General features: G+C 37.5%; 1 protein-coding gene across 1 annotated transcript; it reads left to right on the forward strand.

Moving 5' to 3' along the window:
* The first annotated feature begins 1,402 nt into the window (after positions 1-1,402).
* On the forward strand, positions 1,403-15,568 carry LOC144704572 (DENN (AEX-3) domain-containing protein). Its single transcript, XM_078577034.1, has 19 exons — positions 1,403-1,611; positions 2,578-2,866; positions 3,477-3,662; positions 3,796-3,879; positions 4,080-4,139; positions 4,291-4,335; positions 8,643-8,842; positions 9,774-10,124; positions 10,561-10,660; positions 10,744-10,941; positions 11,022-11,111; positions 11,314-11,376; positions 11,778-11,852; positions 11,929-11,979; positions 12,129-12,206; positions 12,869-13,003; positions 13,452-13,559; positions 15,149-15,214; positions 15,389-15,568. Exons 2-19 carry the CDS (start codon positions 2,603-2,605, stop codon positions 15,455-15,457), a joined length of 2,223 nt encoding a protein of 740 aa, XP_078433160.1. The 5' UTR covers positions 1,403-1,611; positions 2,578-2,602; the 3' UTR covers positions 15,458-15,568.
* The last annotated feature ends 2,296 nt before the right edge of the window (positions 15,569-17,864 follow it).

A 17,864-nucleotide genomic window follows, 5' to 3' on the forward strand; every position in this document is an offset into this window, starting at 1 on the left:
CAATTTGTGTGAATTTTACAAATCGTGCGAATTTTGTTCGAATTGTGGAAATTTTGTTTGAATTGTTCTGATTGTGCGAAAAGTTGTTCTAATTTTCTCACAAAAAAAGAACAGAACAAAGAACAAGGCCCTGTGCGGTCCTTTTGTGTGAATTTTTCGTTCGTTTCAAAAGAACAGAATAGAACAACCATGTCTAGTTTTAACAAGAAGACAAACCCAGAAAAAATGACAAAACCAAAAAAATAATATCAAATTAGACGTAAGTTCTTTTTTTTTTTGTCAAACTTTCATCATCCTCTCTATGGGCTTTTAGAAGGAGAGAAGGCCCACATATGTAACTGTCCTAGGGGCCCTCTAGAAGAGAGAGAGGCCCACACATAGGCCCAAACAAACAAACAAACACACTTGGCTCATGTTACATCAATATTTTATGAGAAACCACGAATGAGTAATTTCTAATATATATATATATATATTAGAAATTATATAGCTAATTCACAAAACATTTTCTTACAGAAATATATAGCTAGGAAAATGTTTCATTTTCATTTTTGCGCAGCTGTAAATTTTCAAAAAAATTATTTATGATACATCAAATAGGGTTACTTTACAAATTAAATTCATTGCACTTTACATTATAATTAATACATATTCATAAATTCACAAACAGTTTCCTAATGAGGAATCAATTTGGGTTACTTTGAAGTTTATAGAAATGTAAATTTTAATCTATGATACTGTTGTTACTGATAGCAATACTTATTATTTGAACTGGCATCATCATCATTGACTAATCAATTATGTTATCCCTTTGCAATTTTTCAAGGCGATTGAAATCCATCATCAGTAGCATCATCTTGGATGATATCTATTATCAATATATGATATTAAAATTAGTATCATGCGGCATTTCTTAGATAACAGATAACCCATCTATCAAATAACAGACACCCGTGCATGAACTTCACTGTCCACCATGCCCACTACGTCCTCTGGATCTCTTTCTCCCCCCCGCATAATCACTTTTAAGCCCTAATTAAAATCATTAACGCTGACACCCATCCATCAATATCAGGGCAAGGCAGCTCCATTTCATTTGGATGCCTTCTTTTTTATGAATTTCATTTTTTATTTCATGTTTAACCATGCATTGATCAAGAAATATCATTTGTATTAATATAGTGGCACTTTCGGGCATGTATTTCAGTGGTCCCACCTCCTTGGGAAACTAGTGCAGACGTACTTTGTTTGGATTGTCTTAAATTTTACGGGTTTCTGGGTAATTGTGCATCGTCAAATTAAATTCAAGAAGGCTTTACTCTCTCTATAACTTTCTCTCTCCTCCCTTTACCAATTCTTTGCCTTTTATCATATAAATATGACTTGACCTGTCATAGTTTCTATGATTTCTCCCTCTTTCTTGTTCATCTGCTGTGAACGTTTGCAACTAGCGTCGGTATAGCGCGCAGGAGAGTGCGAACGAACGAACGAACTTCGAAGCTTTGAGACAATTACTGTCGTTGATCGATCGGATTGTGGCTGTTTGACGTCGATGATTGTGTCGGCGTCTCTTGCAAGCGCGATGATTCTTCTGGCGCCATAACACGGCCGGTAAATTCGCGTTTCCCACTCTTTTTCATCGAGTCTGGTGATGTTAGTCCCTTTGGAAACCCGGAAGTTGTTCTGATCATCGGTCAGCTGAAGGTTTACCGGTGTTTGCTGTGGATTTCAACGAATTGGACTTTAGAGTTTACTTTGGCGATTGACGATGAATCTTATCTAAAAAATAATTTGCGGCGCTGAGATTGTAAGCCTCTCGTCTGGTGGAAATCTTGCGGTATCTTTGAAATTCGTGCTTCTCGCTCTCGCGGTTAACGTCGCTGAGAATGCCGTTTCTTTGCTGCGTTATGGCATATTTTTCAACCGGCCTGTCGGGAAAAAACTTTAGGCGTTTGAGATTAAATTAACTTCTTGCGGAATGGACTCCATCCCGAGTTCATGTTTGAATTATACAATTGAGAATGTTATCATCCATCTTTAAAACTTGAAAATATGAAGAAATTTTTTAAATATATATATATATAAAGAAATCCATTCGGCATGCGTTCCTCCCCACGTGCATCTTCCCCTTAAAAAAGGATGCTCCAATCGTATCAGACAATAAATGACGAAGAAACTTTACCTTTTGAGCAACCTTAAACCAAGTGTTGGAAACTTAACGCCTCGTTTGCTGTGTGATCTGAGCTCAATGAAGTTTATTCTTTTCTTTTATTCAACTCAAAATGTTCTTTTATGGTTCATCTTCTGATTGCTGGGAACATGATTTCAGGAAGGAAATCTTGTAGAATCAATTTTATGGCAGCATCTAGAATTTCGAGTTTTTGAGGTTTTCCTTTCATATTTTCTGAAAGCTGCTTTCCACACGACTTGTATTTCAGGGGGAATGAATATTGTTTAATATGGTTTATGATGCGACATTCTTCTGTAGATTTTTGGATCGTGATGACCTATGGTTTGTCGCCTTTTCTTTCAATTCGAAATAAATAATTTTAAATCCTTCTATCCACAATATTTCAGGCAAGACTATTTATTCTCTCAAATAATGGAAAACAATGAAGATTCTGGGAGTCCTGGAATTAAAGAAGCACTATTCATGCAAACGAGGAAAGATTCTCCTGGTCTTTCTTCACCACGTCCCTCTGTATTGTTCTCATCAAAAGAGGATACTGGTGGTCAGCTTCAGAAACTTAAACAGCAGCTGTCTAGGGTGTTGAAGGGTTTTTCGCCTCCACCTGAGGTTAAGAGTGGAACCTACAACCCAGAGGTGCTTACTAGCCAGAAGCGGCTTTGGGCAAACCAATTACAGGTGACTGCCCCCAGTTGTAGTAGTACATTCAATACATTTGATACTTAGAAGGCAATGCTAGGGTCAGCAGATAATGACGAATTCATCATTTTCATCTAGCATAAACATCATCGTCACTGTAATAGTCCAAGGTTAGGATATGGGGATAATATTGGCATATTTGTCACTGACATCATCCTAGCTTTGTACAAGTGCTGACGATGAGATCAAACCATTCATCTCCATTCTCCTCTTCATCCTAGTCGTGAATGAGAGATGATGTTGAGGATAAACTTGTCATCGTCATCTGAAGGAGGTGGGATGGAGGTAGTCTGCATTCAAAAGGAAAAATTATAGTATATAAAAGAAATTCCTCCTCCCCTCCTCTTTTTCTGATCCTCGTCATGTCCTCGTCATCTGAAGGAGGTGAGATGAATACAAGTCATTCCCATCAACCAATCGGCAGTCGAATGACATGGATGGTGGCAAATAGTCCTTGATCATCTATAGTGCCAGCAAACTTAGGCCAATGTTTGGGGTGGGCTGCGGTTTTACTCTGCCAAAAATTTCATGTCACGCGTCATGCATTCCCTTCATGTTTACTCTACATTTGACAGTCATTGTTGAGCAGGATCATAAATCTATTACAGAGCCATTTAAACTATTTGAAAGCATGGTGGTGGTGGGACTTCATCCTTCCTCTGATGTTCAACTACTGCACAAGAAGTTGCAGCTGAAAAAAATTGAAAGGGGAAAAAAGAAGGATAATACATTGAATTGCCTAGAACAGTCTGCAATGGTCCTAATGGAACCTCAGGTAGAATATTATTCTCATAGAAATGTAGGAGTAACCTTAACCCTGAAGGTTAACTCTGATTTATATTTTTCACGTGATTCATTTTAAATGGAACTTACATATTTTCTTTGATGCCTCTCTTCTGTGTCATCAGGTTTTACTCGTTTATCCTCCAGAAAAGGGCTTGCCACTGAAGTGCAAAGATCTTCTCTCTTTCTGCTTCCCTAGTGGTCTGGAGGTTGGGTTCCTATTTTACCGATTCTTGGACTATTGCTTCGTGCGCAATCAGTAACATCAACTTAGACAGTTTTCTGAGTGACAATACCTTGTGTAATGGAATTTCCTGTTCAATTTTTCATCTCTAGATTATTCATGGAAAATGAATGAAGAATAATTATCTGGTTCTTTACTGAAACTTAGAATCTTTTTTCATGGTAGGTTCATGCTGTCGAAAAGACTCCTTCAATGAGCGAGTTGAATGAGATTCTTTTGGGACAGGTACATAACTGTATAGCTTTTATAAAGATATTGAGTTTGCAGCGATGGAGATTTTACATTTTATCCTGTCACTTTGAATCTCTATATCTTATGGGTTCAATTTGTAATGGTGGTATGTCATTACTGAGTTGGAGGCCTTTTTTATTTTCAGGAGCATCTAAAACAAAGTGATTTGTCGTTTGTGTTTCGGTTACAGGTACTTTTTTGCAGGTTTTGATTTCTGCTTGACACTCAAGATTTTTCTTATTTGCAAGTCAGTATGCGCTAGATCTATCCTGCTTATGTGCGTCATTAATATAAGTATACACTTTTGTAACCTTGAAGTCCACTTTTTTGTAGCCCATCTTTAACTGTTAAATTGACTGGTATTTATGTATGTATGGAAAACTAGCTCAGGATATGTTGAATTTTCCAGAAAGTTGTTAAGACTTTAGTGTCTGCAACTGATACGGTCTGTGAGACAGTTGTATCGCCAACGGGGATGAGAGAGAAATGACCCAGGGGATGGACATTGTCGAGAGGACAAAGATGAAGAATAGTAATCTCTATTGCTGTTAAATTGAATGGTGTTGTATACGTGTAAGTCTGGAAACTGTTCCTTCATACTAGAGAAGTTTTCCGATGAAGAATCTTCAATCGGCAGTCTTTCCCACCTCATGCATACCTCAACAAAACCATTGGAATCTCTTACATTCAACACTTTAGGGGGGGTTAACTGCCATTCCAACTATGGTGAGAGAGTGGGAGTTTAAAACAGTTCCTTGATCCTCGGTCCCTAGAGCTCTGCGCAACTAAGATACATGGAATACAGGATGTAAACCACAAGAGGCTGGGAGGTTTAATTTGTAAGCCGCTGATCCCACTTTCATCAAGATTTCAAATGGTCCAAAAAATTTGGGGGATAATTTTTTGTTCACCAATTTGGCAAATGATCTCATTCTGTATGGTCACAATCTCAAATATACCATGTCGCTTGTGATAAATGTCACATCTCTCCTGTGTATGTCTGCTTTCTCATTCATCACAGCATGGGCATCTGCTAGTCTATCTCAGGGTTTTCAACATCTGATCACACTCTGACAATTAGAGTATCAACTGCTGCTACCGAGGAGGTCTACCATACTGCAGCAGTCTGTGAGGATCTCTGCCATACATAATGTTAAAAGGAGTGGTCATCAGAGAGGAATGATACAATGTGTTGTATGAAAATTCAGCCCAATCTAGCCATCTGGACCAGAAACTGGGCGTTTCGTACACGAAACATCGTATGTACCTTTCTAGGCATCTGTTAACCACCTATGTCTGACCATCCGTTTGAGGGTGGGTTGAGGAACTCATACGTAAGCTAGTGTCCTGTAGTCTGAATAGCTCTTTCCAAAAAGCACTTGTAAATTCCTTATCCCTATCTGAAACGATAGAAGTTGGGGTGCCATGTAGGCGGCCTACTTTTACTAAGGAGATCAACTATCACCATAATACAATTAAATTCGTGTAATTGAGGAAGGCCCTCAATGAAATCCATTTAAATGTCGTCCCAAAATTTCTCTGGAATGGGTAGGGGTTGCAGTAATCATGCTGGGAGTAGGCTTGAAATCTTGCGTTTTACAAATGTGGCAGCAAACTAAGTATTCCTTCATCTCTTTCTTCATGCCTGGCCAATATGGATCTAGAATGATTCAATTGTAAGTATGTAAAAACCCCGTATGGCCGCCAACTACTGAATCATGGTACTCCTTCAAGATATGAGGTATGAGTAAAGATTTGGCTGCCAGTGCCAAATGATCGTTATTGTGTAAATGGCCATGTGTAAGTCAAAAATTGGCTGGGTGTCTGCTTTAACTGCCGAGTCATCTTGAATTTTGTTCAAACGAGGATCAGATCTCAGTTTTTCCTGAATAACTTCATCCTCCGAAAATCGAATCTGAGAGGTAGAGAATGTGATCTTGATAAGGCATCAGCTTCTTGGTTGTGTTTTCCCGATTTTGCATTCAATGCCAAAATTGAAACCCAGTGGCTTATAGGCCCATTGGTTGTAGGGTTCTTGAACTTTCTTTTGCCCAAGTAGGAATTTGAGGCTGAATTGGTCTGTTCTGAGAACAAATGATAAATGTATGAGATAGTGCTTGCGTTTCTGGACAGCCATTACAATGGTCATCAACTCTCGCTCATATGACGATTTGACTTGACTCTCCTGGGCAATGCCTGGCTGAAAAATGCAATGGATCTGCCATTTTGCATGATTACTGCTCCAATACCTACACCAGATTTATCAGTCTCTACACGGAGTGGAAATCAGGCAAGGCCAATATTGGTGTTGCACTCATAAACTCTTTCAAGTTCTCAAATGCCCTGTGCTTGGTCATTCCAGCTAAATGCATATTTTTTTAGTTGATAAGCTCAACTCCGAACCTATCTGAACTCGAAATTCCAATCTACGATATATGCCAAAAGAGTACTTGTGTTCCAAGAATGATAAATTGCAAGGTATACACGATATGGTAATGTAGGCGACCGAGACATCTCCTCCCTCCAGGCGGAGCTTCTTCTTGATACTCGGGTGTCTCCTCCAGATCTGGAAGAGCTCCTCCCTCCAGGCGGCGTCGGCTTGATCCTCCGGTCTGGCCCTCCCGATGTGGTGATCGGCAGTTGTGTCAAGAAAAATGTTCTCTCCCTACCTGTCTGTCGACCCCTTTATTTATAGGATGGCTTCACGTAGGCTTGAGGTCACAACGCCTGGTCAACGGTGCGTTGAACAGGCACTCACTTCTTCTTTCTTTGATATTTTCTTGAATGATACTTATCAATACTCCCTCCATGAACTTTAAGCTTGTCCTCAAGCTTAAATTGAGGAAAATGGCTTTGAAGTAATTGTGCTCCCTCCCATGTAGCTTCGCATAGTCGCAGATTTAACCACTTCACTGGCAAGTCTTTCTTTGTATCATCTTCCTGTGAGAGGAAAATAGTAAGCTCTCGTTGGTATTCCGAAATATATGATTCATCAATGATTGAAACATAGCTGGTGCATTCATTAACCAGAATGACAGAACTCTGAACTCACGGTGGCCCTCATGAGTTTTAAATGTAGTTTTAGCAATTTCTTCCTCCTTCATATCAGCAATGTCAGTCTCAATTTCTTCAATCCCAAGCTTTGATGCATAAAGCCATATGAGATTCATATATATACAGAAATATGATCACCAATGGCAGAATACAAGAGATTCATACGAAAGAAAAATAGGGAAAGGAGCCTCTTCTTGAGCTTCTAAAGATTAAGGAACATGATATGCCATTTGGTCCATCAAATGGCGTAAAATTTGCATTAAAACCCTTACAAGCTAGTGGATGTAGACATAAAACACGACCTTCCACTAATATGGGTCAAAACACAAGAGGAATTCGTCAGTTAGTGAAGCAGGGTAAAAAATCAATCAAGAAAAAAATCTGTCTGCTGATAGCAATAGGAGATTGAAGGGACAGATTTATTCAACTCCACATGGGACCTCTACTTGGTTATATGAAGAACAATTTTTCTGACAAAGGATAAGAAATCAATCAGTCAACTAGGAAAAAGATGCTCGTGGTCACCTTGACCCAAAATAAATCTCAACAGACCTGGAATTCTTAGATTGGGGATTATCCTCTCAGAAGATCAGAGGGGCACATAAGAAGAGTCAATGGCTGAGCAGCATGAGCAAAAAGGATAAGATACATCCATCTTACTGGTATTACCGGGGAACTAAATTTCTTCCGAAGCTTGTGATGCTGCAACTCCTTGAGATAGATTGGCAAAAAAATGCTCCACCTGGTAGGTTATGATACCATGTGTGCCCATCTGCTTCTAGGGCTTTCATGTAGGAAGAAGATGAGAGGAGTAGAGGAGAGGTTAGAAGGAAAATAGCCACACATCTTTATTTCCTTGAAAATGTTGCAGATATGGGCCCCTGTATAATTCTTCTTACGCTTTCATTCTCTTATTTTAGGATGGGAACCCCCTTATGTAAAGTGACTTAGTATTTACATTTTCTAATTTGTCCCACTCTCAGGGGATGGGGCTCCCCCTGCCACCCTGTTCTCTCTTCTTTTTTTGCATCCACTTTCAATCCATCTCAAGAGGACCTGTAAACAATATATATCTGGTCATATGGGTTGATACAGTAGATCCATTTAAAATTGTGAGAAAATGAAAGGGTACAATGGGTATGCAATGAGTGAGAGGGAGGGGACAAAATTTCCCTTTCTGACACTCAGACTGGAAAAAAGGTAGCAGATACGTACCTATTGAAGTAAGAGTCTTCTCTCTGGTTGTCTCTCGCGCCTTGTTTCAGTTCTGAATGCTCCAAGCTTCTTTACAACAGATGATAACATAACCTTGGACCGTAATGACATTTGATTGGCCATTAAATTGGTATATACAATGTTCATAAACGTTTTGGGCCCAAAAATATTGGGTGTGCAGTTAACAAATCCCTCGTAGCTATTTCATTGAAGGTCTGCTGTTTTCAGGTAGCGGACAACTCAACACTGTATGGATCCTGTGTTTTAGTGGAAGAAATTGTGCAAAAGCCTCCTGCATTGCTGTCCACATTGTCGGAGGAGCAGACTTCTATATCAACGTTAACACGACATATCATTACTGCTCCTCGTTGCTACTGTATCCTGTCCAGACTTCCCTTCTTTGAGTTGCACTTTGGTGTTATTCAGAGGTTTTCTTTCTTTCTTTTCATCGTTATCTTGCAAAAAAATTTCACGTGGATTACATCCTTGTAAAAATACTTCTTAAAACTATTACTATTTTTGTGGCATGAAAAGTCACGAGCAATCCCGTAGCTACTAGAATTGTAATTTTGATTTTTATTCCCGTTTCAACTTCTGTGCATGTAAAATATATGAGGCTTTCATTACCCAAACTTTTCAGTGATTTTATATATAGATAATATCATATTTTTTCCATGGCATCTACCCACTGAAGTAGCATTTTCTTTAGTCGGTATGTCATCATCTATAAGTTGCTTCCATCACCATTTCTTTTCTCCTTTGCCCCAAAGAAAACAATACTTTATTATACTAAATAAATTAAGATTGCTATGAAACTCAGTAACCTCTAAAACATAGGTTATTCTAGTAAAAGTATATGCCAACATGCATTGTGGTTGAGTGGGTGATAATTTTCAATTAAGATTCTCTAATTGTGGCTGTCTTAACGGGTAGGCATTCAATTGATATGTCAAATTGATGTCAATTTTGCTTAAAACCAGTATCTTCAACTTGTATGATACAGATTATAACAATCATTATAAAAAAGAAGTACTGAAGGATGTATTGAGGTAAATATTGCATGATTAATGTTTCACTGCCGAATGCCATGGGAGAGGATGGAGAGATTGTTAGAATCTACATTGAATCAATGCTTCAAGAAAACTGCATTGTAATCAGAGGTTATATTTCTTGGATAACTATCTTCAACTTTTAAGCCATAGTTTCTTGGCATGTTTTGTGTGTCTATTTTTCTGCTGCAGTGCAATTGTTCATTTATTATTATTATTTTTAGTCTTTGACCATAAAATACCAACTTAAATATCTGCAATGTGTTGACATCTGATCAGGCTTCTAGGCTCATTTTTTGTCATCTTGCAGCATATTTGCAGAGGAAAGGTTACGTCGTTTGACGATAGGTGTTGAATTACTCAGCTTGAGTCCTTCTGAGAACTTCCCTGAAGACAATATTACTGATATATCTGACTGTATCAAAAACAAAGACTCAAGTACTAGTGATGCTTCTATACTTTCATCGGTTAGTCCCTGTGGGGCTTCAAATCATGATATTCAAGAGGAAATCCAGGTCGCTCATGAAGATGCATGTCCGTCAAGAATGGGATCTACGACGGCTGCTTCTCAGACTGATCTCAGTCCGTCCTTTCTAGCATCTATGAACATGCCGGCCTCAGATCCCATGATGTTGCTCCTACGCTATTATCGGCTTGAGAGGTATGGTCTTTATTCAGGTTGATCTCCATTGCGTTCTGAATTTGCTGGATTTATTTATGGCATAAAGAGAAAGAAAATTAGCTAACTAATCGTGTTTTATCAAGCTTAATAATAAAAATATTTTCCTCAAGCTGTGATAAAACTGAAAACCCCAAAAGTGGCAACTCGCATAATATGGATTTGATACCAATTAAGCATGGAGCGCCCTCAATTGAAGTTTACTAAGCACCTGTAACTCTAAAAGGCCTACACATTTTTTATGATTCGAGGGTCATCTACTTTGAATTCAGATTTATTTCATATGCGAGTCACAGAATCTTTAAGCTGACGTTCAAATAGTAGGACAGAGCTTTTTACATCACATGATATCCAATTGAAAATTTTTTTCTACAATCCTCGTTTGACATTTATATTACTATTGTCGGGACGGTCCCAGGGAAGATGGAAATCGGAGTGATATTCAAGCTGAGGCTGAGGTGACTCCGTTTCCCAGAGAAGACTTAAACATCCAGAAGCAAATTCACGAGTGGGCAAAGGTTAGCCTGTCAGAATTTGATTCATCAATTCCTTGCATGAAGCACGCCTATCTGTCATTGACTTGTCCAGTCAACTTAACCAGTCCAACAAGCATGGAGCTCTGGAGATTATCTCATCATACTACCAGTTACACTGTCCTGACAGAGGTTCGACACTTCATTTCCACCCCTTGGAGCACCTTCATCCTCTAGAGTACCGCCGCCCTGGAGAAATGGTCCTGCAGATTGCCGGGACAACAGTTGACATGAGGTCAAACTTATCCAGCCTGGAATCGCCCAAGGTACAAGAGAGATGGCAGCCTTTTGTTCTTACATCTTTGGCTGTCCTGTGTTTCCTGACTGATGTTGTTATCACCTTTAGGCCCATAATGCCTTATTGGCAGAGGAGGAAGCGACAGCTTTATCGATTTGGACTACTGCATGCATGTGTGCCAATTTAAGGCTTGAAAATGTAAAAGCCAGTGTCCTCTTCATATATATTATAGATAAACTCGTACTAGCAAGAGACCTCAGATGTTTTTCATTTGTACCTAATATATTTTTTTTAAGTAGTCCTGAACCTAATGTTAATGAGTGTAATTGAGTATCCTAGTCAATACAATTCTTATTTATGGCACCACTATCCTGTAAAAAATTTTCTTTGTAATTTTCAGATTTTGTTGATGTTCGCGGGTGCACTTTTGGAGAAGCAGATTGTTGTCGTGTGCTCCAATTTGGTATAAGTTACACTAGATCTTCATCATTTTGGGTTTAAAGGTTAAGGATGTTGGCATTAAGGTTTGGGGTTTAGGGTTAATGGATAATGGTTTTAAGATTTAGGGTTTATGGTTTGAGGTGAAGGGTGTAGACTTTCATCTCAAATCATCAAAGGTTATGAGCTGCAATTTTTTCTGTATTTGTGATGAGACTTTTAGGAATGCATTATTCCATTTTTTATTTTTTAAATGCATTTGATGGAAGCAAAATTGATTTGTGGGTTACTAAATTCTACTTTTTCATGCTTCATATCCGAAAGTGGACAATTTGAACATTGAGGATTTATTATCAAGATTGGTTGGTATAAGAAAAAGAAATTCGAGCTATCTTGAGGTTATTTGATGTTTATAAATTCTGGCAGGGAGTATTATCTGCGCTTGTTCTTTCAGTGATTCCCCTGATTCAACCTTATCAGTGGCAGAGTCTGCTGATGCCGGTATACCACTCAAAAGTCGACCTTTTGATGTTGATCTTTTTGATTATGTCACTAACGCTACCTGCCAAACTTTTAGGTTCTGCCGAACAATATGCTTGATTTCTTGGATGCACCAGTTCCTTATGTTGTAAGGCTCACTTCACTTCTCATCTATGTTCCTTGTTTGAAACCTTTATTTTCAAGAATTTAATTCGTAATATTCGCTCTCTTTTGTTATAGTAAAGATTTATTTTCCTCCACACTTATGTTTTACTGTTCTATACTCGGCATTTACAGGTTGGAATTAAGAACCGAGTCCCTGAAGTCCAATCAAAGTTGTCAAATGTTATCCTTATTGATATTAACAAGAATCAGGTAGAGTCCCTACTCTTTTAAGAGGATCTATTCATATGCCTGAAATGTCTGACTGTATTCTGGGTCAGTCGGTCAATATTTGTAGTTTGAGTGGGTATTTGTCTCATGTTCGCAAATGTTTGGTCCAAATATTTTTTATTTATAAAATTTGTTTCCCAGGCACTTTTTTTTCTAGACGATGAATAGGTCAAATCTATGTAGTAGGAATTGCAATAGGTGACTGGGTCGATCTTCAGACATAGTAGTAATCATTCAAAAGTTGGCAGATAAACATTGAAAAATATGTTGATGAATTATACATTTTTTTCTCATGAAAAAAATACTTATTTTGGTAATCTTGTCAAGTGGCCAAAACAGTATCCCTTTTTTGTCCAAACTACTATTTTGTGAATTTACGGAAATTGGTCAAATATAGTTATATTTGTAAAATAAGTCTTATAAAGCAGTAGAAATATGAATCATTTCGAATTATGGCAAAACAGTAGAACTATAAGAGTTTCATCTATAACCATTCGAACATTCCAGTTATTCACTCAGTAGTTTCTATATATGGGTTTGCCTGTAGAGATTATTTTTTCTGAAATTTTAAATTGGCCAAACAAATTTTTCTAAGATCGTGGTCCAAACCAATATTCATTATTTCTCCTTAAATCGGTGAGTAGGTTAAATCACAGTCAATGCCAAACTTGCCACGTCAAAAAGAGCTCCTCTCTTCTCTAGGTCCGTATCATGAGAAGCTTGTGGGGGAAAGCTACCTCGCCAGTAAGAGGCCAGTTTACGAGTGCACTGATATTCAGGTCCGTATCTTACTTTTTTATTAGTGTCATAGAAATGAAGGTCAGTCAAAGGAGTTGAGTTTGGAGTTAGTTTGTTGGGCAAAACTTTTCCTTATAATTAAGGCTAACGGACGGATGACTAATGGATTAAGGAAGAATCCAATCAGTAATCAGTCATCCATCCTGACCTGGGAACAGAAACTGAAAAAAACTCCTTACCACCCTCCTTCTTTCATGTTCTGTTCAGTTCCCTCATCAAATACCGCTCCACTATAATTTTTAATCATCCAGCCATCCGGTTTCCGTTCTGCCAACCAGTCTGTCAGGAATGGAACGAAAACAAGCACTGTAACAGATGACTTAATAGAAGCCTGTTTAGTCCCATTTCATCCGTCTCAACCTGTTGTCCATCATCAGTCCACGCCCCTTGTCATTATTCAAATTCTGATGGGACCACCCATTTAAACAGGTGGAAGCAGCCAAGGGTTTCCTGGCTGTTTTGAGATCGTATCTGGATTCTCTTTGTTCCAACTTGAGATCTCATACTATCACCAATGTGCAGTCCAACGATGACAAGGTTTACTTCATTCTCTGACTTTCATCAACTTTACTTCTTGTTTTGTCTGTGGTAGTCATCCATTACCCTACTAATTCCATACTTCTGTGCTTGCGGGATCAAGTTTTCTATTATTTCCTTGACTATCAAGAACAAATAAAAATATTGATTAAAGTTAGTATCGTAATTTTTTCAGTAAGTGATATTCTAATTTTGTGTTTATAAATTATGTTATCTTGTACTTTCGCTAAAGCCCTGATAAGAAGCAAAAATAATCTCTAGAAATATTCTATGATATTATTCTGTACTAAAATAACTGAGCTTTCAGATTGAATGTCACACTAAATATATTAATGCTACTAAAAGGTTTACTTTTCTACGTCATTATTATGACCCAAACTTCTTTCTCCGTCCACCTCTCTCTCTCTTTCTTTTTCTCTCTCACTTTCTATGTCTCTCCCTTCTCTCTCTATTTATCTGTCTCTATTTCTTTATCTTTGGGTAAGAGATTACTTGGTTCTGTCTCTCTTTCATCTCTGTCTGCCTCTCTCTCTCTCTGCATTTAACTCTTATCTCCGTATTTTTATTTCTTTTACTCTATGTCTGTATCTTTCTGCCTCCCTCATTCCTTCTTTTTTAAATTACTCTTGCTCTTTTTCTCAGTCACGCTATTTCCTTCTTTCTCTGTCTCTCTGTCTCTCTCTGTCTCTCTCTGTCTCTTTCTCTCTCTCTGTCGCTGTCTCTGTCTCTCTCTCTCTGTCTCTTTCTCTCTCTCTGTCGTTGTCTCTGTCTCTCTCTCTCTCTGTCTCAGCCTCTGTCTCTATCTCTGTCTCTATCTCTGTCTCTGTCTCTGTCACTCTCTCTGTCTCTGTCTCAGCCTCTGTCTCTGTCTCTGTTTCTCTCTCTCTCTCTATCTCTCTCTGTTTCTGTCTCAGCCTCTGTCTCTGTCTCTGTCTCTCTCTCTCTCTATCTCTCTCTCTCTCTCTGTCTCTGTCTCTCTCTCTCTCGCTCTCTCTCTCTCTGTCTCAGCCTCTGTCTCTCTCCCGCTCTCTCTTTCTCTCTCTATCTCTGCCTCTGTCTCTGTCTTTCTCTTTCTCTGTCTCCCTCTCTCTGTCTCTCTCTCTCTCTATCTGTCTGTCAGTCTGTGTCGGTCTGTCAGTCTCTGTCTATCTGTCTATACATCTATCTATCTATCTATCCATCTATCTATATATCTACTATCATCTCTCTCTCTCTTTCTCTCTCTATCTCTCTCTCTTTCTCTCTCTATCTCTGTCTCTGTCTTTCTCTTTCTCTGTCTCTCTCTCTCTGTCTCTCTCTATCTCTCTATCTCTATCTATCTGTCTTTCAGTCTGCGTCAGTCTGTCAGTCTATCTGTCTGTCTATCTATCTATCTATCTATCCATCTATCCATACATCTATCTATCCATCTATCTATCCATCTATCTATCTATCTATCCATCTATCTATCTATCTATCTATCTATCTATCTATCTATCCATCTATCTATTTATCTATCTGTCTGTCTATCTCTCTATCTATCTATATATCTTTCTCACCAAGTGATTCATGATCAAATATAAACTCATCCTGGGCATGTATCCTAGTAGGTTTCTCTGCTCCTGAAGGAGAGTTTTATCGACTCTTTTCCCAGTCGTGAGCAGCCCTTCATGAAGGTTAGCCCCGCATCTCCAAGCATACTCTCCACATAACCCATCTTGCTTTGATCTTCGTTGCCACTTGCTTTAAAATTTGAGCAAAAGCGTCACTCTTAGCCCCTTCAATTGAAAAATGGCAGCTATTCTAGTTTTCAATGAAGATTTACTTGGTTTATATTATGTTAATTGCAGCTTTTCGTGGATACCCAGCTCTTTTCTGTGCATACGGATTTTGTTCTCTCCTTTTATCAGAAGGACTAGTTCCCCAAGTGTACAGTCAGGCTCCAAGGTTAGAAAAAAAAGGGAATAAAAAGAAAGCAAACCCTGAAAATATCACTGGTATAATTTTCTATCTTCTTGGGCAGTCTTCAATCTTTCTCCTTCTCGATTCCTCTGGGGGTTACTATTCTTGCTTTCTATCAAATTACCTTGATTTTTTTTTCCAATCCTAAAAGATTTCTATAGGAACATGTGTTAAAGAGTTTTACTTGAAAGTTTCATCACATCGTATGCTTCATTATCACTTCATAAGAAAAACATTCCACCTATTACTCCCTCTAAATTAAGGATTTAAACCATCATGAGAATTTCAATCACTTGACTTATCAAATAACATGTGGACATTTGTGTAATAATTTATAGTCTATTCGAAGCTTCATTAAAAATTTACCTTGATTTTTAGGAATATTCAATGATAGCTTTTGCCACAGGTCGGATTCTCTATGCATGATAAGAACAATTGAGTGTAGAGATGGATCTAGTGGTGTTGGCAATATTAAAAGTGGACCCCTAGTGAATAGGTTTTTCCTCGAGAAAATAAAAATGTTAAACTGATAGAATGATTAATCTGATTAGTGCTATGATAATAAAAATATTATGATAGTTCTGTTTACCCAGAAAGTGTGGAGCATAGAGATGGTACTGCATGTCAGGGTTTGGAATGAGGCATCAGATGCTTAAGTTATCTATTAGATCTTGGGTTGATTCCAGTTGGTAATCTTCTCCTTTTTTATATTTGAGGATGTTGTATTCTATTTTTCAAGTCATCAAACATATTCAAGGAAAAAAATCCTGTAGAAAAATAGCTGCCTGTCATTTCACTGCATTTTGGTTCAAAACATGATGTACCTTCGTTTGTGCACATAATGAGATAAGTAAATTATCTTTTTTTAAGTCCTAATATTCCAGAGTACTAGCTAAATCTTCTTGAAAAGATACCCATGAATCAACACTGGTGCCAAGATTAAGAGTGAAATGTTTCCATTTAAATCCTGAATCTTTTAGGTTCTTTTTTTATTTTTTGCGTGAAAATTTTAGATTCAGAAAGCAAGAGAAAAAATTGACATTTTAGAGAATGTTTCCTCTAAGAAATCTTCAATAAGTACCTCGTCGACTCTGTTACCATCATGAATTCTGCATGCCAACAATATTCCATAATAATTTCTCAAAATCTGATAGTCATTTGTGTTCCATTTATCTTAATTTATACGATAGACGAGAGGTGAGAACAACCTAAAATTGGAAACTTGAAACAGATTTCACTCTCTGAAAAATATCCAGAATCTATATTTCTTTGCTTTATATTTATTTTAATTATTTTTCCATTTGATATTTTCTTATGAGTATATTGAATGGGTATGAATGTAATGGTGCGAGACAAATATCAGGTCAAAAAAATATAATTATGGCACTACATAATTATTAATTGAGTGTTGGAAGGTATAACGTAGTGTGTGTTAGGTATGCCAGAATTTTCAATTTATGTTCTTTAATCACTCAACCAGGTTTAGAATAAAATTTTAAGTAAAAAAAAATTAACCCTCATCATTGATCTATATGTCTGGAATTTTAAGTAAACCATGTATTCTTGTCTTGTTTCCCTTCAGAAGCCCCACTGCTATATATGTATGCTTATAGAACCTACGAATGACGAAAATTTTCAGGTGAATTTATTTAGATTTAGTATCATGTATTTTATAAAATCTTTAAGATATTATAAGTTTTTTTTATTTTTTATGACTTGGCCTGATGTTTTTAAAGAATTTTGGGATTTTATAAAAACCATAAAGAATGCATACTCCTCTCCCCTACTAAAATGAAACTGGCTCAATGTTATGTTAGTTATATTGAGTTCAAGTATTTCATGAAATTTGCTTCTCCCAAGAGCAATATGACACATTAATTTTCATTTTAATGCATAATTTTGTAAAAACATCTGATGAAAACAGAAAATGATTGAAAGCTTTTGGAAACAAAAGCAGGGATTTAAGAACTTTTGAGAACTCAAATATTAAATGCATCATTTGGCGCTTAAAAACTAGGGATATTAGGTGTCAGCAAAGACAGGATTGCGACTTATTATGAGGCCTTGTTACTGCCTTCATATCCATGTGATACACTTCCTTCAAACGTTTTGATTGTGCCACAATGATGACTGTTTGTAAAAAATGCACGAAATTTAAAAGAACAACAAATACTAACAGAACATAACTTAGACTCACTCGGACTTACAATAGCCTGATTTTTTATTCTCGTGTTGTGTACTCATTCCATATTTTCACCTCCTGCTTGAGGATAAAAGAGATCATAAATTATTCCCAGTTATTTCCAAATTCATTCAATTTCTGTGTCCATATTGTGCTCTAATTACATAATTTTACTTCCTGTG

This window comes from Wolffia australiana, chromosome 6 (genome assembly GCF_029677425.1).
Source record: "Wolffia australiana isolate 7733 chromosome 6, ASM2967742v1".
In the NCBI taxonomy this organism is placed as follows: Eukaryota; Viridiplantae; Streptophyta; class Magnoliopsida; order Alismatales; family Araceae; genus Wolffia; species Wolffia australiana.

Bases quoted from the DNA above. Each gene is read 5' to 3' on its own strand.
- LOC144704572 (XM_078577034.1), top strand. From the start codon at position 2,603: ATGGAAAACAATGAAGATTCTGGGAGTCCTGGAATTAAAGAAGCACTA. The intron at 2,867-3,476 runs GTGACTGCCCCC...ATTGTTGAGCAG, and splicing joins TTTGGGCAAACCAATTACAG to GATCATAAATCTATTACAGA. The intron at 12,207-12,868 runs GTAGAGTCCCTA...ATCGGTGAGTAG, and splicing joins TTGATATTAACAAGAATCAG to GTTAAATCACAGTCAATGCC.